General features: G+C 44.1%; 1 protein-coding gene across 1 annotated transcript in view; it reads right to left on the bottom strand.

The window, feature by feature from the left end:
• Positions 1-24,923, bottom strand: part of Slbp (Stem-loop binding protein) — a 69,892-nt gene that overhangs the window by 44,595 nt on the left and 374 nt on the right. The window contains exons 2-3 of the mRNA XM_077645476.1: positions 8,866-8,937; positions 951-998 (exon numbers count right to left, since the gene is read on the bottom strand). Of these exons, the coding sequence (XP_077501602.1) occupies positions 951-998; positions 8,866-8,937 (120 nt within the window). The remainder of the gene's footprint in view (positions 1-950; positions 999-8,865; positions 8,938-24,923) is intronic.

Raw genomic sequence — 24,923 nt, 5'->3', positions numbered from 1 at the left:
CTTCCAATTCCAAAAGTGTAAGCCAGCCAAGAACTCATGCGACACTAGGCTGGCACTTTTGCAAAGCAAAGACGGGAGTGCAGCAGGCACACGCTGCACTGGCAAAACAAAGGCAAAAGTGCTGCACGCCCTGAACTGGTACAGTAAGTGCAGCCAAATTGAAGAGACCTAATATATGATGATAACAGCATGTGTGCCATTCCACTTCCTTTGGTGGCATGCTCATCAAGACTGACCAAGATATATGAAATCACATCCAGTAAACTGCATCACGACATTCGACTACACGATGTGCCAGATCCTCTGCTATAGATTGCTTTCGATTTGTGAGCATGGAGCAGCCACAGCAAATCCAGCAGTTTGGTGGGTATAATCAAGCATTAAGAGGTATGCAAGTGCAGCGCCATGCACTCATCCCCCCCCCCCCGCCGACTTCTTCAGCATGTTGGAAATCAACCCTATATGAGGAAGAGAAGTTAACTGATGACAAGTGCTAAATTGTGTAAACCAGAATGATGCTCTGATATATACCTATCCATAACTCAAATAGCACGATTCTGAAACCTTGCGATTTTTGAATATATATAAAAAAAAAACCTTACACACTTAAGATACAGTGTAAAACAAATAAAATAAACACTACTGGCCAATAGCTTAATATTTCAAATGCTCACAAACTAGATTAAAGGTTTCCCCGTTCAAGTGCATTGGAACATCTGAAAGATTTGCAAGTGAGCCCAACATTATAAGCAAATTTCGATGATCGTTTTTTGAAATCTAACTGCAAACATGCATCCTTTACCGTGCATTGGACTTGCAGACAATAACATAATAGCAAATAGCATAAAAGAGAATTACAGCAGGTGCATATCAGATGCATGCCATTGTGCATCTCCACATCTAGATTTGCGGCTTGGAGTATTTAACCAGGACATAACTTTAATACTCACTTGTGCTCTGCAAATGTATTCTTCCGTTTGTTCACTGCTACCTTGTCTCTGAAAGGAAAAAAACGGTATAATGTGATTCTGCAAGGGGAAAAGTGCCACACATGCAGCATATGTTAACAGTTGTTAGTACAGTAAACTCCCTTTACGATCAACATAAAAAGGTATTGCAGATACAATTAAAAAAATTGTAAATTGCAGGCGTTTAATGTGCTGAAGTGCTTATGAGAGATGCCGCAGTGGTCAGCTCTGGATTAAATCGGACCATTTGGGGCTCTTTAAAGTCTGCTGACACTGCACAGCATACAGACACCTTTTGAGTTTCACCTCTATTGAAATGCAGCTGTGGCGGCCAGGATGAGATGGTTTCAACTCACCAGAAGTTGAGCTAAGCAAAAGTGCCCCAGAACATGTGTGAGGGCATATAGGACTGCTAGCAAAACAACGAATAAGAGAAACATAAATCTGAGAAAGTTTACAAGAAAACACTTTAAGAACACCGAAAATATTCAAAACATCCTATACAGCAGTTACAGTTAACCACTGGACTGTAGGTGCCAGCCATATCTGCAATACAGTCCAGCCCACTTACAATGAACGTGATGGCCACACAGATTGTGTTCGCTGTATTGGAGGTTTATAATAAGTAGACTTCTCATTTTACAGCAAATTAAGAAGTCTAACGAAACTGGCATTCATTGCTTATAAAAATTCGTTATGCACGCATGTTTCATCAACGGAGGCCATATCACGGCGTTTTCAAAGCCAAAGTAAAAGCATTCTTTATTTTCAAAAGTACAAGGCATTACATAAAAAATATATTTGGACCGATAGCCGTGCGGCTAGTGAAATGGTCCAGTGCAAAATAAAATAAAATACACCAGACAGCCGTAATAAGCACAAAAGTGTTGTAAGCAAACGTAATGAAGGAGAGCATGGTGCCCCAGTGATTGGATATACGTGGGCAGCTCATCAGACGCGGTGCGATGAAAGTGTTCTGTGAGCCCATTGGTCTGGAGGTGATAGGCTGAACTGGTTTTATGGACAGTTCAGGAAGCATAAAGAACTTCAGCAAGGACATTGGAGAGGAACGACTTGCCACGGTCACTAATAAGGACACGAGGGACTCTATGGCACAGAAGTTTGACATTGAGGATGAAATGGGCGATCTCTGAAGCACAGTTAGTATATGGAGTTTGATGGCACAAAAGCTGCTAAGGCTGTGATGCGTCAAACACAGGGTTAGAGTGTCTTGTGTTGAAGGTAAAGCTTTTGGTACCTGAAGTTTGTTTAAAACGCTGGCTTCCTTGAGAAATTTAAAAATACGTGACAAATCAACAAGTGCTTGATCACCTAAAAGCAACATGGGGTGCAATGAGATGCATTCATTGTAAAATGTTCTAAAATGTTTTTTTTTCTTAGTTCTTTAAGTTCTATACACAAAATAAAGTGTGGCTAACAATGAGTTCACCACCACACATTTCACAGAGGTTTGTCTTGTTTTGTTAGTAAGAAGTTGTAAGATGTGCGTGTCCAATGAGTAGACAACATAAAATAACTGTAAAATGTTCTTGATGTCTACATGATTTCCATTCTCCTAAAATGGGCTTTACAGAATGCAGTTTGTTGTCTACTTACTCCACCCATGTAGCCTGACACTTATTTCTCAGTTTACTGTATATTAATTTCAAACAATCCCTGTGTGGTATGTTCACGTGTATTTGACTAAATCGTGCTTGTGCAGCACATGCATCTGCTTTTTCATTACCTACTATTCCAACATGGCAAGGCACCCAGCAGAAGTTAATATTATGTTTTTGTGTTGTGAGTTCAATTATATTATGTATGATGTTTCCTATTAAAGGCTCAGCAGATTTCTAAAGTGCAGTGCTGTGAGCATACTCAGGGAATCACAGTAGATGATGCTATTTTTGATGCCCTCTTTTACTGTTTGCTGTACAGCCACAAAGATGGCAAAACACTCGGCAGTAAAAACTGATGCACACTGTGGTAGTCGTATCATTTTTCACTTTTGCCTTGCACTACTGCGCTTCCAACATGCATTTCTGTTTTGGAGCCATGAGTGTAAAATTCAGTGTAGGTGTCATTTTTCTTGTAGTACATAGAATTCTTGTAGTATGTGCTCCTTTGGCTTTTGCTTTTTGTGTAAAAGTGTGAATGCGAAGTCAAATACTGCAGGGAGGCTGTACCATGGTGGCAAATATTCCATGTCTTTGTGCAATGTTCGGCAGAGTATCTAGTACAGCTAACTCTTCGCATTTATCTTGAAAGCGCAGTATTAATGGCCTGATAAAATATGGTTTGTTGTTAAATAATTTTTTGGGTGGGCACTTGGTGGCAATGGGATGGCAGAGATGTTCCGGGAGAGAATGAATTTTTAGGACATCTGTGCATGTAAGAGTTTAGTTTATGGGGGTTTAACGTCGCAAAGCGACTCAGGCTATTAGGGACGCCGTAGTGAAGGGCTCCGGAAACTTCGACCACCTGGGGTTCTTTAACGTGCACTGACATCGCACAGTACACGGGCCTCTAGAATTTTGCCTCCATCGAAATTAGACCACCGCGGCTAGGAACGAACCCGTGTCTTTTGGGCCAGCAGCCGAGCGCCATAACAACTCGGCCACTGCGGTGGCTCCTTTGTTGATTCGTTGGTCACCCTTTGTCCTGCAGTGGGCGTAGTCAGGCTGATGATGATGAGATCAGTCAAGACTCTTCGATCCTCTAGAGCGGGCTCATTAGCTTCAACATGAAGGCTGGCTACCAGGGATGTTCTCTACGCTCCAGATGATAGGTACTGACCAAGATTATGAACAGGGTCAAATAGTTTCAAATGGGATGATCTTGCTGAACCATATACAATGCACACGAGCGATAGATTTACAAAAGGCATGCTCTATTCGACCCCCACCGTTTCGTGAAAGCACTGTCAGGACATTAAGGGTTTGAGAAGCCTTCTATTTAAGGTTGTTTAGATGTGGCAGAAATGAGGGTTTCTTGTAAAAAATTACGCCTAAAAATTCATGTTCTTATTGAATTGGTAGTGCAGTTTGTTTAAGGTATAGATTAGGATCGGCCTATAGGCCCTGTCTTGATGAGAACAGAACAGCAACTGTTTTTTGTGAGGAAAACTTAAATCCATTTCTGCCGGCCGAAGCAGCTAGTTTATTTAGTGTCATTTGTATTTGTCTCGCAGAGGTAGATATGCTGGAGGAAGTGCACGCTATTTGCAGGTCATCTACATAAACTGAATACATTATGGACTTGGGGATTATTTTAGCTAAGGAACTTATTTTTACAATGAAGAGTGTCATGCGCCTAGAATACACCCTTGACGTACGCTGTCCTCTTGAATGAAATTTATGAAGAGAGTTGCTCCTAGTCAGACTTGGAATGTGTGGTTAGCCAGGAAGTCATTCAAGCAGTTCAGGATCCTGTCTAGGCCTCCTCGGTCGTGGAGGATACCAAACCTCCACATGGTACCACAGGCCTTCTCCAGCTCGAAGAAGACCCTGATACAGTGCTGCTTGTGGGTGAACACCTCCCGGATGGTGTTTTCTAGGTGGACAAAGTGACCAGTGGTTGAACGTACTTTTCTAAATCCACACTAATGCATATCTAAGAGTCGCCGGGATTCAAGTACGAAAGTCAGTCTACTGTTGACGACAATTTCGAAATATTTCGCAATACAGCTGGCAAGGGCTATCGGTCTGTAACTGCTAGGACTTGTTGGTTTTCTGGGTTTCAGAAAAGGTACTATATAACTGCCTTTTTCCACTCCCCAGGTATTTTCCCCCGTAAGCCATATTTTATTAAAGAATTTCAACAGTGCCTCCGCTGCACCCTAAGAGGGATGGGCAAGCATTGCATAATGTACATTGTCTTCACCTGGTGCTGTATCTTTACCAGAGGATAATACTGCATTTAATTCCTGCAGTGTGATAAGCTGGTTGTAATCCTCATGCATGCCTGCTCTAGATGAAAGTTTTCATTTTTCTGCTATTGCTTTGTGCTTCTGGAATGTGTTTGTGTAGTTGGACAAACTTGAGACTTCAGCAAAATGCTCGTCCAATACACTGGCCTGTTCATCTAATGATGTTTGTGTAGCGGGTGTTGTCAACAACGGAAATGTGAAAGGAGTATGGTCACCAGTGAATTTCCAGACTTGTTCCCACATTTGCTTTGAGAGTATTGAACTGTTTATAGAAGACACATAATTCTAACACAAAGTTTTCTCTGCAGCTCTTTGAATGTACTGCATTCTAGCCTTAGCCTTCTTAAACATAAGTAAGTTCTCTGCAGTGGGATACTGAAGGAGAGCACTCTAGGCTTTGTGGTTCTTCTATGGGAGTCCTTTTGTTTGTGGTATAGTTGGTTCTGCGGCCGATATTATGAACTTAGTAAAGTTTTCATTAATTTCATCTATGCTGAGTTCTTCACAGAATTCTTTTTCCAGAGTGGCACCTGTTCTAAAAAGTGACCAGTCGGCAAGGTTATCTTCCAGCACTCTGCCTAGTGGGGATGATATGATTTAGTTATACAGAGTTTAATGGCGCAAAAGCAACTAAAGCTATGAGGCGCCAAACACGGGGTTAGTTTCTTTTGTGTATTGTGTTGTGCTGGGTTTAATGGCACATAAGCATCTAATACCCCTGTCACACGGACACTGTAAAGGTACTTTGAACTAATGCCCCATTACTCTAAGGACGAACGTGCGCTGCCACACGGACGCGCCAAAGGACACCTAGCTCAAAGGAGCTTCGAAGCAAGGCAGCTCGAGTTCGTCCTTTGAGGCTTCAAGGGAGTACTCTCTCTCCCAGTGAGTTAACAGCATAAATAAATTAAGAAAAGAAATGTTAAATTTTCATTTTATAATTTCACTTCATAAGATCAGTGGTGTTTTAAAATATAAGATCATTTCTTTTGTGGCAGTCTCACCACACTATACTCTCGTTCCAGATATACGAGCGTCACCGTAGCCACGGTAAATATGCCGCCATGTCGGCCATGTTGTTTGTTGTTTGTAGCGAGTAGCGACGGAGAGCAGCTCGTCACATCGTGCTGTTGCCACTAGACTCAGGTCGCCACTGCTCGCCCACGATTATCGCAGGGCGAGACTGCACTGCTCGTTTTTTTATACAGTTTCGTGTGTGTGTGTGTGTGTGTGTGTGTGTGTGTGTGTGTGTGTGTGTGTGTGTGTGTGTGTGTGTGTGTGTGTGTGTGTGTGTGTGTGTGTGTGTGTGTGTGTGTGTGTGTGTGTGTGCGTGCGTGCGTGCGTGCGTGTGTGTGTCGACAAAATGAGTGGCGGTGAGCCTGCGGCGTCTGGCAGTGCAAAACCGATAAAACCAACGCCTTGCATATAGCCAGTGCTATAAGCAAGGCGTTATTCGCCAAGAGACGCCGCCTTATTTCACGCACATTTCACCTTGATAGCGCAAGGTCCACGGACGACGACAAAACCACACTCATTGCAAGCGGAATTTCAAATTTTCTCTGGTCGTCGCGTGGATCGTCACTCATTTTGATGGAGACCGCCAAACACAAGGCACACCAGAAAAACGTAACCACAAAAACAACGATCGCAGGGGCAAAAGAACCAAGGGGAACAACCGAAGAACGAAGCTGTGCCTGAGCCAGACTGAGCGAGTTGCGCTCAGTGTGGCAGAGCACTGTGATGATATGCTCTGTACTTGGAAAATCATGTCATTATTACAGCTAAAATTGCGTTGCTTTAACATAATACGGTTATAAAACTAAGTTACCAAAAAAATATGATATTTCTGTATTTACATGTGCAGTGAGGTTTGCAATTTTAATAACGCTTTTCGCCGATGAGGGCGCTAACAACTTCTTGCGAAGGTCGTTCCGCGACCGTGTAGCACGGACGAACTCCCTTGAAGTAGTGCTCCTTTGGAAGCGTAAAGGAGCATTAGTTCAAAGTGCCTTTAGAGTGCCCGTGTGACAGGGGTATAAGGCTATCATGCGCCAAGCTCAAGGTATGGAAAAATTTGTATTTACGGTGTTTTGTAAATGTCCACTCCTGCGATAGCCCCTGTAGGGGCTGCAGTATGTATGAATAAAAATAAGACACAGTAGGTGAAGCCACATCTTCTCGGCACCTTGCAGTAAGGAGGGTAAGCAGCAGTTAAAGCGGTCGGGAAGCTAAAGCATGCATAGGGTCGCCTTTGCGACGCAAATTAACCAAGCGGCAGCATTTAGGGGAACTTTCTGAGTGAACAGCGGTATTACTTGAGGACTGGTCGTCGACAGAGGTCGATAGGAAGAACACGGTGTCACTGCCAGCTCAAGACAGGTTGTTTTCTTGCAATAGCGCCTCAGGAATGAATTAACTTCATACACTTGCCACAGCCAGCATCCAGGAAAGGAAAACATGGGACATTTTATGGCCTTCTCAGGAACACACTTTGAAATGCACCGGACACGGGCACTGCAGAAAAGGGGTGCCACCGTCACTTCCGCCGCTGCTCAACCCCTTTCGGCAGACGTTCAGCAAACGTTAAGTTATGTTGACCCACTATAATTGCTCATCGGCAAAGTACGGCAGCACCCATCCTTCTTTCCGTATCTGTGGCACGCAGTCGTCACACTTGCGACCCCATCTTTTTGGGACCACCTCTTTGCCTCAACACCGGTTGCCAACGGAATTTCGTCTAATGGGGCTAGTAAGCCTTTCGTCTTAGAACTAGGAGTAAACTGCATATCTGTGGTACAAATTGATACAATAGGGAAAGGTGCTTCAACTTGCCCAGTCATTTTCTAATTACAGAATTGCCTTGAGAAACAAATGGTGTGGCATGATGGGCACAAACTAAAATGATCAGGCATTTCCATTCTGAATGACTTCTGGGCAGAAATGTTAAGAAGTCACAAACTACTTTGGCACAGCACAAAGGCAGGGTAAGATGCCAGCAAGAAGGCGTATTTAGCTGGAGATAGATTTCATGCTGATGAAGCCTTCTATGTGTGCGATGACTCAAAGAACACGTGAGTGCCGGCGAGACATCAAACAGACAGTGGTCAGTTTCAACGTCAACTACACATGCTTTCACTAAATGCTAGGAGCATTGAGAACAAACCAGATAGCCTGGAATGTCTGCTTCTTTCTTATTCACCATGTTATCATAGGCGCAGCCACCTTTGGAATGCGAAACTAGTGTCTAGGTTGACAACACCCGCATTGCTGGTATGCACAATCGCATTCACCGTCACATACCAAGCAGGTGGCACAAAGTGGCATTTCGGAGCTTCCGCGTTCACTTTTTTTTTGAATGTGTGTGTTCTGCAAGTGCGCACTGGTAGAAGCAGCTTTTGAAGCAACAGTGAGGCATCTCAGTCAAGAAATGGCCAATACATCGGCAGAAGCACCACAGGCGCTTACACTATCATGATGAGTGACAATGGAAAAAAAGAAAAAATTCACGAGTTTGGCGTAACCTACGTGGTGAAAAACTGCGTAGGCATACCGCTGGTAGCAACAGCAGTCATGGGAGTGATGAAGGACAACTGTCAAGCAACTTTCTTCTTCCTCTTCCACAGCCTGGCTCAGAATAAACCTTGCCGTCAAGATGGCTCCTAAGTTAAAAGGCCTGTTTTGTCCACTACTGCACATATATAAGCCAAGATGGCTCCTAAGTTAAAAGGCCTGTTTTGTTCACTACTGCACATATATAAGCCAAAAAAATCTCACCTGTTCTACCACAGCAAATTTCTGCACAAAATGTGCGGGCTAAACAAGTTTAAAAGCCATCATTATCATTGGTGAATGATGGTGGCGCCCATGTGACACAAATCTAAGGAACCACTGACAAGCTTTATCAGATGTACACCACTTTGCCATGCACATAAGAGATACTGGTCAGTTGAATAGCAGCCCACATACCTTTTTTCCATAATGTCACTCCAAGAACTTTCCAGACGCTCCTGCAAATCCCAGAAGTCACCAGCAGCCATTCTGGAAAAAGTAGTTAAAAAAAAAAGGATACGAGTTACAGTCGAACCTGGTTATATCAAACTTGGTTAGATCGATTTATCCTTTATATCAAATCATTTCTGAGCACCATAAAGCTATAACGTGAATGTATAGGAAAATGTACAGCTCCATCGTACAAAAATTATCCGTCGCATTTGATAGATCTAACTTCGGGCATCACCGGGCGACTCAAGAAGCTGGCTTTCCCTCAACACATTTCCGGGGGTTAGCTTTCCCGCATCAACTGCGGGTACTATGGTGATGCATAGCGCACGCAGACCGATGATAACACGGATTTTCCAAGACGCAGACGGTTGGCACGTACGTAACATGCATTTTTAGCGCATTGCGCCAGCTGCCCGCGTTGTCGCGCGGTTCGCACGTGTGGTGCGTTGTGCTGCCATCGGCAATTTCGCGTGGTTTTCGTTGTCTGTGCGTGCGCAGGATGGCAGTCATGAAATGGCAGAACCCCCCATTTTCCATGAAACTGTAAAATCAAGCAAGTTGAATGAAGTGAATCAAGCAACTTCAAGCAATTTCGTTTACAACGGTACGCTGTACAAGCAGATTTTTGGTACTGCTATGGGAGCGTCAATTTCAGTGACGGCTGCCAACCTTACAATGGAAGCCATTGAAAGCAAAGCCCTGAACTCATTCAAGCCACGTCCAAAGGTGTTCCTGAGGTACGTGGATGACTGCTTTTGCATTCTGAACAAGCAGAATCTACAAAGCTTCCTTGACCATCTCAATGCCACGGAGCCATCTATAAATTTTACCGTGGAAAAGGAAATGAATGGCAGCATCCCGTTTTTGGACATCAACGTCAAGCGTGCCGCTTAAGTTTCAGCGTGTTCCGAAAGCCGACGCACTCCGGACGATATCTCGACTTTGAATCGTCCCACCCCTTGGCTCACAAGCGATCAGTTATCTCGTCACTACTGAACCGTGCAGACCCGGAAAGCTTCAGCAACGAACTCAAGGTGATAAAAAGGGATCTCGAGCGTAACGGTTACCCCAGGAACCTTGTGAACAATATGTCTAAAAACTTGCAACGCACGAGGGGACAACGAGATGGAAGCGCAAAAACCATGAAGCGTGCTGCAGTTCCTTATGTACCTGGAGTCAGTGAAACCCTTTCCCGAATCTTCAGGAAGCACGGAGTGCACATCGCCCACCTGCCAACAAGCAAGCTACGTGCCGAACTTGTGAACGTAAAGGACCCCCTGCCACGCGCCAAATTTCCTGGTGTGGTTTACAAAGTTCCCTGCAATGACTGCACATTCGTCTATATCGGCGAAACCGGGAACTTCCAGCGACGAATGAAAGACCATCAAGGCGACGTAAGGAACCATCGCGCATCAAAGAACGCTATCGCCGAGCACGTGCAGACCACTGGCCACGAGATAGCCTGGGACGAGGCGGAGATTGTAGCCACAGAAAGAAATAATTTGAATAGACTGCATCTAGAATCATTAGTCATCCAGACGACGAAAGATACTTTGAACAGGAATCAAGGCTCCCTTCATCATATCTACGCAAAAAGATTAGGAACAATCCTGAAGACTATATAATCCCGCCTTCTTCTTTGACAGTCTTATTGTGAACAAGGGTCCCGTACGGGACCCGAAACATCATCTTCCGTTTGTTTTTTGACTTGGTCAGTGACCCAAACTTCACCCTGTTATTAAGCAAGTTGAATCCAAAGTCACCGCAGCATACACATTCCAAGAAGCACACTGAGCATCATTTTGAAGAAAAGGCTGGCGTTCGGGCTAACGCGGAGAAGAGACCTGGCGCTAGTGGCGCCAGACGTGTACGCATAGCTGCATATGAAGATGTTGAGGCAGTTGAGTACAAATGGCTCCTCGACGTCTGCCTCACCGTAGACAACAGCCGTGCCCACCACTGCAGTGCTAATTTCAGCAACATTGCACTTTGCTTCCTGCCGCCGAATGCTACGATGGTGCTTAAAACCTTGGACAAGGGGATAATCCACGCCCTGAAGGTTAGTTGTAGGAAACATAATTGTATGGCTCCTGCAGAACCCGAGGACTGGAAGAGACCTAAAAATCGACCTCTTGGGTGCCCTGTTTGTGCAGGGTGGGTCGTGGAATAACGAAACTATACAGAACTACTTGCGATATTCTAGTCTCTGCTTTGCCAGAGAAGACAGCAGATTCATTGTCAGGTGAGCTTGACGAAGATCTTGCGAGTCTTGATTTGTGGAACCAGTTGGCCGAATTTCCTGGTGCTATTTGTGATGGGGCAGCCATAGGCGACATTAGACGTTTTTAGCATACTGGAGAGGTATTAGCGGAAATGTAAACCGGTTTACCGGACCCCTCCTGCGTATGCAGAGTGACATGGGTGGGGCCAGGCGGGGCCACACAGCGCGTGAGCAGCAAGCGCCCTGTAAACCAGTGCACATATCCACCAATACGTCTCTAGAGGCCGTATAACGCAACTGTCACAAATTCTGTCAAAAGTTATTGACAGTGACGTCAAAATGACGAAACAATGAAACGTCACCACTTGATGCAGCAAGGAATCAGCCAATTACAGCAGGGCGGTGCCCCGAGAGCATTTTTTTTTCAGGGTGAGGAACAGTCTGCTAAATTTTTGTAAAAAGAAATAAGAAATAAGCAGCGATCCGAATAACTAATATTTTATTTCTCCAAAACATAGTGTTTAAAGTTGGAAAATATTAAGCAAAACAAAAAGTGTTCGAAGTTGTGCTATTAAATTGGCTGGTGGGCACCTTTTGCTGCCGCGGGGATGTGCTGATGGCGGTAAAACGTCAAGCAGCTTAGCACGAAAGCAACGGATTCCACGCTGTGTTATTTTTTATTATGTGGCGTCTGAAATCAAGGTACTGTGCGGTTGACCTAAATGCGCAGAAAAATTTCAACGAATGCAGTAAAGGCTACGTGCCTACCGAGCGTACTTGCAAGAAGAGCTTGGTACGAAATCGACGAAGACAACTTGTTGAAGTCTGTGGTCTGTGTTGTTCGGCTCTTTCGATCGATGACAAAAATGCCAAAAGGTGAGGTGTTGCAGTATATGATGTGTGGTTGTATGTTTCTTTTCCCTTGGGAAACAGAAGACAACCACGAAATGCGATTAGCTGGGAAAAATAAAGTGCTTTGCCAGCATAAGCGTGTTTTATTTATGTGGCACAGAGGTGACCGCGGGAGCCCGCCCCTTGCGCGCGCGAAGTTAACAGATTGCCCCCAACACCTGCAGCGCATTTCCTTACCATCGGTTGTGCGATGCAGACGTGCGCCTCGTTACCAACGGAAGGTTGAAAGCCGCCCGTGGCAAATAACCGCAGTGCACATAGCACCTGCCGCCGCACCGGCAGCGCGCTCGCACGCAAACCTCCCAATTCATCGGCGACTTCATCGCACAGCCACTCCAGTCTGCTTCTCCAGTTTAAAAAGGCGTCGAAACAGCTTGTCCGGTAAGACAAACATAAACATGTCTTCATGCGCTCTCCTCCGCCGTTGCTCGCGCCGGCACAGCCGCCTCAGTCATATGGCCGCGTACACCGCCGCCATTTTCTGTCAGAAACACAACAGTCAAATTGACCGCCTCGAGGCTGTCACAAAAAAATGACAATTAGCGCCTGTATAATTGAGTGTGCAACGTCACCACTTCTGCCACATCCGTGACGTAATGTGCTGCCACCCATGACGCAAAAAAGCAAAATGGCCGCCGGCCACAACCGACCAATAGGAGTGCGCCTAATTGACACCTTTCCGACAAGTTTTTGACAAGTTTGCTAATTGACAGTTCCGTAATACGGCCCCAGTATGCTAAAAACGTTTTGTCATTGTCGACGTTGCCGGCAACCAGGACACCACTGATGTGAACTGTGACGAAGACTGCAGAGAACCTGTGCCCACACGCTCGAGCTTGTAGGAGTTTTTTTGCGAGTACGAAATATGCGGCTTCAACTGTTTTATTTTGTACCCTGAACATAATCCTAACGTGCGTGTAATGACGATCTGCAACCTTGAACATAATTGCATTTTCTTCTCTATGATCAAAATAAAAGCCCAGTCTGGTTACTAACACCTTTCAATGCTGAAATGAACTTAATACTGATGTCCTGTCTAAAAAGGAATTCACAGATGCACCACATAGCTTGTCATGGTGGGGACTGCATTCTTGTAGCAAGAGTGTGCCCATTAGCCACCTCACATGCATACTGGTGCATGTCTCATGTGCTTTGCCTATCAGTTCTCCAGTTAATTTGCTTTTGGCTGTGCTTTATGAAGTAATTTGGAAGAGATATCACATGTGCTCAAAGATAGCCCTAATCCTTGCTGTGTAAAAAGCACTCTACATTTCGTTTCAACCTGCAGCTTTCCAGTCTTTTTCTTACAGCAGTACCAACTGGTAGTATTGAGTTGCTTTACCACTGTGTTGCTCTGTTGTCACCAGCTATTTCCTTGGATATGTCACAGCTTTTGTCTGGTACCATGGGAGAAACCAAACTTTCTCCTCAAGGAGGATTTAGTCATCCAGGTAACATTTTCATTAGTGCACACCCCCGTCACAGGAGAGCTACCATAATTACCCAAGCAATTTGCGCACCTTTAATGCGCTAGTGTTAAGGCACTCATTCTGTAGAAAACCTGGCAACGTTGTGAGCAAAAAATCCCTGGAGAAGCAACCTAGGTGGGCCACCTATGTAATGTGACCTTGTGGCGTCATCACAATCTGCCCACCGGATTGTAAGCAAACTGGCGTGGCTGGCGGCAGTTAAATTAATGATTGGTTGTGAGAGGTAGCTTCAGAAGACCAACCTGGATGACACCAGCCCCAATGGTGGCAGCACCTGTCATCGCAGGGCAGTGGCGCACCCCTTAACCACTGCACCACTGCACAAGGAAGGGTATGAGGACTCCTAGGGATCTATGAATCTAAAGTCAGGAATGACCAATTCCGCATATAGGGGCCTTAACCCATTAATGCCATCACATCATATAGTTGAGGCGCAGTTTAAGTGTTCCCTAGAATTTTTTTTCCTAAAATTAAGGCTTCAAAAAGGGGGTGTGGAAATTACGTGAAGGTTTCACAAACCTTTCACCCCCCCTCCCCAAAAGAAACTGTGCAAAGGTCGTAACGCACAATGTATAGGGTATATTGCTGCATATAAGTCAACCCCGCAAATTGCGACTCTTGCTGGCCAAAAAAGGTTGACTCTAAATATAAGTCGAAATAATACGAGTCACATGGCACACCCTGCTGGCCCAGCAGGCTCTCCACAGCAGACAATGCTGATGTGTGCAGACGAGTGAACAGCAGGTTTGCACCGTGTTAGCTTTGTCACTCCATTCGTACAACTTCAACGGCAATCAGACATGAGAAGGCTGACTTAACTCTCACCAGTTGCCATGAACACGTCACTATTAATTACTAATATTGAGTGCCTAAACAGCTCATCGGCAGCAAGAGTCTTGTTGAAGAGCAATTGACTACTCTAGGAGAGCTTGGAAAGCACCTCATTATGTCTGCTTTGCAGGAACAGACGTGCATAACATTTTTTCAAAGAATAAATGCCTTTTCGAGTAACTTATTTTTGGTTTTAATAAGGGGAGTCCACTTACTACAAAACTCGCATACAATGAATGCTACCCATACAACCGCCTGGTTCATTGCAAGTGAGCTTGGCTGTATCTATTGGAGTGAGATTATATGTATTCCAATAAAGCAATGCCTGCAACATTTCTGGACACTCACGGTCTGCCTCAGCAACTTTCTCCCAGGTGACTGGGTTGTGTTGGGTTTAGTGGCCTATAAGTATCTAAAGCTACAATGAGTGAAACTAAAGGTATAGAAAAAATTGCTTCTGTAGAATTTCATAAAAATGTGAAAAACAACAGCGATGTAGAGGGCCTAAAAATTAAGACATACTACTTAGTGATAACAAAGGCAGTGGTGGAACAGGAAACTGGCTTCTTGTAGCAGCTTTTGTAGCAGAAGAAATTGCAGTTTGTAGCAGCAATTTCAAGTTTTGTAGCAGGAAAAATGGCATTTTGCAGCAGATATTTGAGATTTTGTAGCAGAAAAAAACTGTTTCGTAGCAAAATTTCATGTCTCGAAACACTTAAATAAAGAAGGCTTGTTTTATCTCTGGAGCAGCCAATTGCTCAGGTGTTTATGACGACCATAGCCATGCAAAAACAAGCTTCAAGCCCAAATTCAGTCTAAAGTGCTGTTCTTTCCTTAAAATGCCCCAAAAATAAGCAAACAGGAGATTTTGCTAAAAACAAAGCCGTTTTTATTCAGAGGGAAGACATAACGAGATATTCAACAGAGCTATAAAAAATACCATTCTTAAAACTGCAAATTTAAGGTACTATTTCTTTTCTCTCCTTGATGACTCCAGCTCAGACAGCGCCGCTGCGAGCTTTTCCTGTCCATTCTTCAGAAGGGCTTGCAACATCTGCAAAATTTTTAGACTTGACGCCTGTTGCGAAAAGCAGCTCAGCATAGGTGATCATATTCCTGGCTGCAGCCTGATCTTTTCCAGTACCTTCTCTTCATTCTGACCTCTTTTCTGGGTGTCCTTGCCTGGTACATCAGCCTTCTTTTGCTTGTTTTGCACGTGTCTCTTCAGCTGCATCTGCCTCCAACCACTGCAGTTGGTTGTCACTTCCGCAATCCTTTCACCGCTCTGATTAATCGTGTCACAGGAATGGCAGCTGGATTTCGGCCGAAACGTTCGGAATATGTCATTACAGACCTAAGCCCAATTACACATTGTATTGAAAAGGACGATTGGTCTCTCGGCACTCGCCGATTTTCACTGAAGCCCCTCTCCAAATGAGCATTGCTGTGCGAGAGGCACCGAAGTGCTTTTAGGAGTGCCGCCAATAACGGACATTCTCGAGCCCCATCCTCTTGCTTGAGTTCGAAAAAATTTTGCCAGAAGTCTTCAAGTCGTTCGGATTGTCTGGCTAATAACTTCTGAGACACAAAGACTAAACTCATCGATCACGGCGGAGACCTCGTGAGCTGCGATGACTTCCGTCAGCGATGACCAGCAGGGATGAAGATGGACACTTTCTTCGCGCCTTTTCCAATCGGCACGGGTCTTGAACAGTGTTGCCGGCAAATGTCGGATTTCGCGACAGTGAATTTCGGTTTTGCTCTCGGCAGAGTTATTCAGCGGTGTTTTGGCGCACAAATGGCGCAGAAGTAGGCAAGAAATCGATTTTGTAGCAGCATGTAGCAGGATTTCTGATTTGGTGCAGTTTGGCGCAATTGGCGCAGCAGTTCCACCACTGCAAAGGAAAGAAATTTTAGAACTGGCGACTAGAATAGAATAGAAGCTTTATTGTCCGCAATATTTACATATTAAATTTTCCAGTACTAGCTTTAAAGAAGGTCGGGTAACCTCAGCGATCATCCTTGGTTGGGCAAGGGTCTCGAAGTCCTGACAAGCCAAATAAAGACCTCGGCCTTCTCAGGAATGAGAAAGTGGTTGAGGTGTACCGCAAAACGAAGCGAAGCACTGGGTCAGAATTTAGTTTTTGAAAAAAACCTGCTTTTAAAAAGCTAAAAACGTACACGTCAACCATTGCATTATCACTAAAAGGAGTAGACACCTAATTTTGATGGCATGTTTTCTTCTCTATAATGGTGCGGAAGACACTACTACGCATGAATCCCCATGTGATATTTGTCTACGACCGCTAAAGAATTTATAATTGATTTTTTTCTGTCATGCTGTTTTTGTTTCGGTTTCAACAGCCGAACGATGGCTGTGACGTCAGAGTGCTTTTGTGTCAAGTGAAGCATGGAAAAACATCCACATAATCGCTGCTTCATCGTTTTAATTTACTGCAGTGCTGAAGCTAGCCTTCCTCAAGAGCCAGAACGACAACGAATGAGGAAGCAGCGATTTTAGTGCAGATTTTTCATATCTCACGTGACCTTCAAGTACACGTATCACAGTCCTCATACAACTGTTGAAACCGAAACTGAAACAGCACGAGAAAGAAATGCAATTATAAATTATTTAGTAGTCGTAGAAGAATACCAGTTGGTAATCCATGTATAGTAATGCCTTACGCATCATTACAAACAAGAAGACACGCACCCAAAGTCCATACTCCTTTAAGAGCAGCGCTGGATTAAAAAGGATGCATACATTTTAAAATTGAGTAACGCACTTTTCCCTTTGTTTCTAGAGTTTCACACATGAGAATAAAATGTGATTTATCACATCTTCACATTTTTCACTAACAGATTTGTCTTTTTTTTGTCAGCAGGAAGTTGTGTGCAAGGTGTGTATGTGTACAATGCGAAGACAGCATAAAATTACTTGGTGAAACGTCCTTTGTGTGAGCATGTCTTCCATTCTCCAATGATAAGTTTTACCAGGTGATAAAAATAAAAACCTCTCCCTGTCTGGTCATCAATCTCGTGGCTTTTTTTTGTGTGCGGTTGCACACCTTTTATCGTTAATTTCAAGTGCTTGGTGCTTTTATCCTCATGCTATGTCCTCGTCAGCTTAGCATGCATGCTTGTTTTTTGCCATACCAGCCAAAGTTCCAGCTATGCCATCTAGATGAGTAGGTGTGCCGACCAGCAACAGAAGCACGCACCCTTTTTTCCCCATGACACTGCGGTGGTGCTACCAGCGAAATCCCAGTTCGCGCCTGCTTCCTCCAGCCTTTTGTATGCATAAAGGCAATTGGCTTCAATAATTTTCAAGTGTGCATGACTTTGATGATTCATTTTTATGACGCAAAGGCATCTGTGGCCAAAAAGCGCCATGGCACAAGGCTTTTTTAAATGAGAAAGCATTATATAGCTCAGTTCAAGGTCATCTGCCCACAGAAAACGGCACCAAATGGCGTCACGAGTCAACGTACCAAGTCACGTGAAAACGATGTAATATGACGTCATGGAAAGTCACACGACAACAATGTAATCCGACATCTCACCAAGTCACGTGACAACAAAGTAATGTGACGGCATGCCAAGTCACGTGACAGATGATTGCAAAGAATTCAGGCCTGTAACAAGTAAGCTACATGCCGGTTTTAGGAACATTCCCATATCCCCACCCCCAGCAGAATAGCTGGTCTTATATGCTGCTCACATCCGATATCATATGTCACTTTTGGGCTGCGGGCAGTGATTTCCCTACACACCCCCTGGAGCTTGTACACCCCCCGCTCGTTCTCATGAAGGCACCCCCTTAATTAATTTATAAAGTTTTTGTTTTTGCACACGACGGGGAATTTGTCAGTCATCTTTGTCGTGGGTGTTACAATCATAAACGTTGCTAGACCTATGCGACACAAATGAAAATAAAAAATTACTGCCGCTAATCCTCTACATTCAAAGCTCTCCCCCCCGTTTCAATTCCTTAGAAAACCCCTGGCGGTGAGGAAGAGCTAAGTGGTCATGCAAACTTGCCTATGCTTTGTCACACTAACCGAGCGCAGACGAATATGCAAGCAATCGCAAAGCTGTACAAAGGAGCAGGTGGGAATAGCTAGGAGGCTTCCCATTTCCATGCAGGCTGGCATGTGCCTGCGGCCACAGCTAGAACGGGCACGCCGGCCCAAAAAAACGCTAGCGCTCCCCATAGAGTTTTCACTGCATAGCATGCTACAGAGAAAAATGACTTTGATAGCCTAAATGTGTTACCTTCAGTGACAAATGTGTAGCCTCGTTCGATGAACTGCTACTCAAAGTTGCATTCACACACAAGGCGGGATGCAGTATATACCTACTTTTTAGCCAGCTGATGGACAACTCACATTTTCTAAGCAATTTGGGACACCATCTCACAAAAGCAATGCAAATTTAGGCCTCTTCCTAACCGATTTTTCATTTTTACCATAAAGCACAGGGCCTGTTACAAACTGCACTGTGCTAGAGCTGACAGAAACGGAAGAAAATAAAGTTGTTTCTGTCTCTTACCTTTAGCATTTCATAGCCATATAGTAAATATCTGCTTCAGCTATAGTGTCAAGTGATAGATAACACAAAAAGTAACATTGCGAGCCAAAGTTGAGGTGAGCAAAAAGCCAAATGCAACCGCAACGAGTTGCTTTGGGTGGAAAACTGCAGCGGCAGTTTTGTTGCCATGAAGCAGAGGCACGCAGAACTATGTTTTGTCCCTTGCCAGTCGGCACACCTACTGAACTAGCCACCATAGTTCCAGTCATACAGTTTCGAAGCTGCTGCCCTTGGAAAGACAACATGTGGTTCGAGATGAAGAGTGTCTAGTACATGAACTGGTGCTGCGCATTGCAACGTACAGTCGCTTTTGTACTGTCGTATGCCGTCGTCACTGGGTGCCTACAAAAACCAGAAAGATGTCTTATAACATCCGTGTGGTAGGTGTTGGATGCGACTTTCAGATGATCGCTTGGTAGTTCAAACGAGAGCGCATGTTCTGTAGTGAAAACTGCTAATTTTCGGGCAACTACAAAGGGACTGAGTTATTGTGCTTTGTGTTGACTGCAATGAATGAAATATTGCATGAGGATTATTTATGTTCGTGGTGAAGAAACGCGATGATCAGCATGCACTTGACAGTAATTTTGTGTATAATGATGCTTTATATCCCTGTAAATGTTTGGCACTGCTTTCATGATAAAGAAATCTGAAGCCCTATCTCTTGAAAATATGAAGTGAATGTGCCTGGAATGTCTGCACTACTTGCATGTTACCAAGTGCTAAAAACCAACTGACGAGGGTTTTGTACACACTGACTATTGTACATGTTATGGTGACATGATAATGCCCTCTTATTATAAGGGATGAGAGGAGTGCTACATGTCACATGTCACTGTCTTTGCAAAATGCTTATTGCAAATGTCGCATGGCCAGATGCTACTTGTGCGTTAGGCACGGAGCCGTCTTTAATGAGGTCAGTTGTTTTATTGAAACCTTTCTGGGAAATCTCCTGGAGCCAGTGCTTGCTTTAACATTTCCTGTGACTGAAAGCTCATAATTCAAAACTGTTTATTCTTCCGTGCCTCTCCTTGCTTTCTCATACTATGTGTGCTTGATTTTGTTTCATATGGTCTGCGTAGCTTTTCACTGTATTGAGAAAAATGTCTGTCCTCCAAGTGTTCTAAACGGCAGCCCTAATTTCACCGGGAATGTGCAGCACCGTTTACAGCACTCTTGTGCCATTTATGCACAGCAGGCAACTACCTCATTCTCTGCTTGTGCAAAGTTTAAACTTGTCTTGTGGGTTAGTTCAGCAACTTCTTGTTGTGCCACTATTCCGAGTCTTGTGCGCTGTAGTTTTCAACTAATAAATTATGACTGGTTAAAAATCTGCACTACTGTTTCTTTTATGTGAGCTAAACTCAATCAACAATTCTATCACAACCCACTGCTCACAAACTTGGGTGCTCCAGAATGGCTCTCAAACTAGGAGCAGTAACAAATACCTATAACTGTACCTCTCAGGCATAAAGAAATTGTTGGGCCTGTTAATACGTTAACACCATGAAATTCGGTACACCACATGAGGCAAGGACGAAAAGAAGGCACTACAAACGCGGACTACTAAAAATAGCGTAGGTAGTGTGCTCATCAGTCATCTCTCTTTGTCTCGCGCGTCGCGTTGAACCTCGAGAATTTCTCCTGCCAAAAACCATGTGGCTATGATGTTACATTTTTGCTTTTCAATTATGACATTATTTAGTTGTCCACTCACTACGAAGAGGGCACTGGCTCTGCAGCAAAAGCTGCCATGTTTTGAACGTATGGGCTTCCATGCAAGTTCTACATCTACTCTACCACTCTACATCTACCTTGCATTTCCCTTGCTTAAGTCCCACAGTTCTCTCTTTCTACCTCTACGCCGAAACCAGCCGAAACTGTGCACTAGCTGATGTGCTGTTCGCAGTTTGCGCAGTTGTGCTATCACATGCGACGCCACCGCTTGTAAGAAGCCTCCATTGTTATCGCTTCGCACCGTGAAGGATGTCGCTGGGGCTTTGGCTATTTGTAGCTCTTCGGAGCTGACACTCCTGATAATGTACATGCAGTAAAGCATCTGAAGGCACTTGGAAAAATCCTTCTTGCTGCACAGTTTTCGTTTTAAAAGCAGACAACCACCACCCACGTTTTCACCAGATAAATTTACTAGGATGTGAACAGTTTTTGACACCTTTTTGAAGGCCATTCGTTAACTTGGACGTTTGGTTAATTCAGACATCTTTTTCCAGTCCCTTAAAGTCTGAAAGAAGCGGGTTCGATCCTGTCCGCGGTGACCAAATTTTGATGGAGGCAAGATTCTAGAGACCCGTGTGCTGTGCGATGTCTGTGCATGTTAAAGAACCCCAGGTGGTCAAAAATTTGGGAGCCTTTCACTACGGCGTCCCTCATAGCCCAAGTCACTTTGGGACGTTAGACCCCATTAAACCAAACCACCAAATCACTCCCTTAAAGTCCCATTTAACAAAGTTTTACTGGAACTGAAATTAAAATGGTGGAAACAGATTCGAGAGCATTCTTCACACACAATATTACAGGTATCATCATGGTGTATTTTGGAGCAGGCGACAATAGGCCGATTAGATGAATACTGATCTTTCACTACGCTCCTGGTTGCCGGAAAGCCAACCGCAATGACATCAGTGTAAGCCATCTATTGACAAACATTTTAAGTGTGAGACTGAAATGCACAGCCTCTTTCTTTTTATATTACAAAACAGGCAACCAATAAGAGAAAGAAATTTTTTATAGGATCACAACAGTAGCAACAGCAAAGTGGATGATGTACATAGTTTGTTTTTAAGATAACGAACTTCAAGCAACTGTCGGAGGGTCAGATGAGCCTTTTCACACATCTAAATGACCTGCATTTTAAGGTTTGTAATTTCAATTCAAAAAGCTGGACTGGTCAGGATGTCTTTCTTCCCCGAGACCATTAGGGAATGGAATAGATTACCATGTTGCATTGTGAGCGCTACATCAAAGGATACTATTATCTTTTCAATGTGACAAGAATGCAGTTTAAATAATGCTTAGTTTATTTTATGTATTGTGCAGCTTTTACTCTGCCCAAGGGCACAGCTCCGGGTGTCACTCATATCTAGGAGTCGGACTTATCAGTTTAAACTGGGGGGGGGCAATGACAGTATGCTGAATTTAATTCTTGAAATTCAGTTTTAACCAACAAAGATCGGCATCCTTGCCATGCAAGGCACAGCTAACTGGCTGTTGCGTACGCGTTACACTTAGACAAGTTGAAAATTAACGACATAACGAAGCCAGAGGGGTGATGAGACTATGTTATTGTCAGATAAGCTGCACAGTTTTGTGATTTGAAGCACTTTGCACCTTGCTTACATGTCTCTGCTGACCGGGAAGCACCACCTCTTCACGACTTGCTAGAAATAAACACTCATCATCGTCACCAGCCTGACTACTCCCACTGCAGAACTAAGGCCTCTCCCAGATCTCTGCAATTAACCCTGTCCTGTCCTAGCTGCAGCCACCTTATCACCGCAAACTTCTTTATTGCATCTGACCGCCTTAAATTGTGTCACCCCAAGCTACGCTTGCCTTCTAATATCCATCTTGCACATGTCCTGCCCAAGCCTATTTGGCGGCCTGTCCGGAGCCAGAGATTCTTAGCACCGTCTGCTGCATCACAGGTCAGACGCCTCGGTCAGGTGCTCCGCAGCCGCCGGGGACTGTTTGTTCACTACCGTCACCCGCTTAGAGCAGTTAGTTGATTAAGTAGGCTTATCAACTGTATTTAGAATTTAGAATACTGACATGAAACTGTGCATGGTCGTCATGAAAAGTGTCGTGTTCGGGCAACCACGATGATTAAGCCCCTGTGTTTCATAGCTGTCACCAACACGCAAACCACATGATGCCCCGCCCTGTTGCTTAACCCAGCACAACAACTTAAAGAAAACTTGCTAACCTACTTCTGAGAAGTAAACTTCGACTAACGTTTTTGTCCCGGCAGTCTCATTAAAATTTCGCTACCTTTTAATAATGAAAGCAATTCCTTCTATAATCACTCCTCTAGGTGCAAGATTACTAATAAATTATGTTAATTATTAGAAAACTAAGAGTTCTTGCAGACAGAAATGCAGAGATTAGCTCTAAGTGCCTTTTGACCAAGCAGAATTTCCACATTAAACCACCGAAAAATGCTAGCAATTCATTTGTCCAGAATAACATTTTCCGAAACAAAAACAACCAAACTTGCACACTGAAAAAAGTCCACATTTTTGAAAAAGAAAAACCAAACAGTCCAACCCCTGCTCATATCACTTGCCAGGATCCCCTTTACCCTGGCCATGGCAAAGTCACACCCACATAGGGTGGCTATTCCAGCCTTGGGTTCAGGGAAGGTCAGGTCAGCCTGGGAAAGCTCAGGTCCACAGTGTCAAAACATGAGTGCAGATGCAGATTTGAGACAAGGCAATCTCCTTGGCAGTGAAAAAGGCGCAGTCATGCTCAAAGCTAGCTGATAGCCTCAGTTTTCTCGCTTCAGCGGCGGGTCGTACATTGGGTTTTCTTTGCTGCAATGCTCGAAACTTCCCATTAGCCTCTCGGGATCTGCTTTACAAGGCCAATGTAAGATTAATCCTAGAACATGCATGCACTGTTTCGGATCTGCCAGCCATACAAGATAAATAAAAATAAGAGCGCATACAGAATATGGCTGCTCACTTTGTCACTAGAAATTACGAACGACAGTTCAGTGCTACAAGATGAAAACAGGAATTAGATGGGGGCCTGCTGGTCAATAGATAACGAAAATTACACCTGAAATTATTTCATAGTTCATTGGTTCAAATAGAAAAAGATAAACAGATCAAGTGGCCTTACTATGTCTCAGAACATTTGGATCATCATTTAAAAGTTTCCGGTTTATGGGGGTTTAACATCCCAAAGCGACTCAGGCTATGAGGGATGCCGTAGTGAAGGGCTCCGGAAATTTCGAGCACCTGGGGTTCTTTAACACAAGCTTCTAGAATTTCGCCTCCATCGAAATTAGACCACCGCGGCCGGGGTCGAACCCGTGTTCATTCAAAAGTGCGCGAAATTATTATTAGAGTGGAACGATTCACTTTGCAATGTTATCAGTGTTGTATCCAATGATGTCTTCTGATTGCAATGTCGGGTTAAGTGCTGACTGTAGCGATTTGTATATGTTCTTATTTTTTATTTCTTTGTTTTTTTGCAACATTCATTGTTCTGATCACAATTGTTTGCGTATAACAAGTATTTCATTGCCGCATGGCAATAGTTCACCTGTTTTCTGCCTGCGATGTAAACATTCCTTGCTACCCCCCCCCCCACCACTATAACGCCTCCGGGCGCTGTGGGTACTGAATGAATGAATAAATAAATAACAGCAAAAGCATAAAACAATAAAGACAAAGAAGTGCGTGTGTGGCCCGACAGGAAGCTTGCAAGTCAATCACAAAAAGCTGTCTAAACTATATCTATATTTCGACTTAAAAACTTTGCCTTTAAATGATATGTGTACCGTGGCAACACTGAAGAGACGGCAGTTACCACCCTGTTATGGCTCGCAGGAATTTAAAACCGGTGATCTTGCCGGCCGCCGGCAAAATACGCACTTAGGCGGCGGATTGCCCATATTAGGGTGGCGTGGGCACGCTATAGAACAGTGCATGGCCTCATGCTGTCAACAGTCGTCCAAAGATCATAAGCCAAGCCCGTGTACTGTGCAACGTTAAAGAACCCAGGTGGTCGAAATTTCCAGAGCCCTTCACTACGGCATCCATCATAGCCTGAGTCGCTTCGGGACGTTAAACCCCAATAAACCAAAGAAAAAGAGTAGCAAAAGATTTAAAAAAATAACTTATGAGCTATATTTTCGGGATCCAGTGATCAATGTACGGGACCGTTCGGCCACACCAGCAACCAGAAATGGAAACGTTACGTAGCTACAGGAATCCAGTCACAAAACGAAGTGC

The sequence above is a fragment of the Amblyomma americanum genome, chromosome 1 (assembly GCF_052857255.1).
Source record: "Amblyomma americanum isolate KBUSLIRL-KWMA chromosome 1, ASM5285725v1, whole genome shotgun sequence".
Taxonomy (NCBI): Eukaryota; Metazoa; Arthropoda; class Arachnida; order Ixodida; family Ixodidae; genus Amblyomma; species Amblyomma americanum.
The sequence above is the reverse complement of the archived record's forward strand: the minus strand, read 5'-3'. Positions and strand labels throughout refer to the sequence as shown.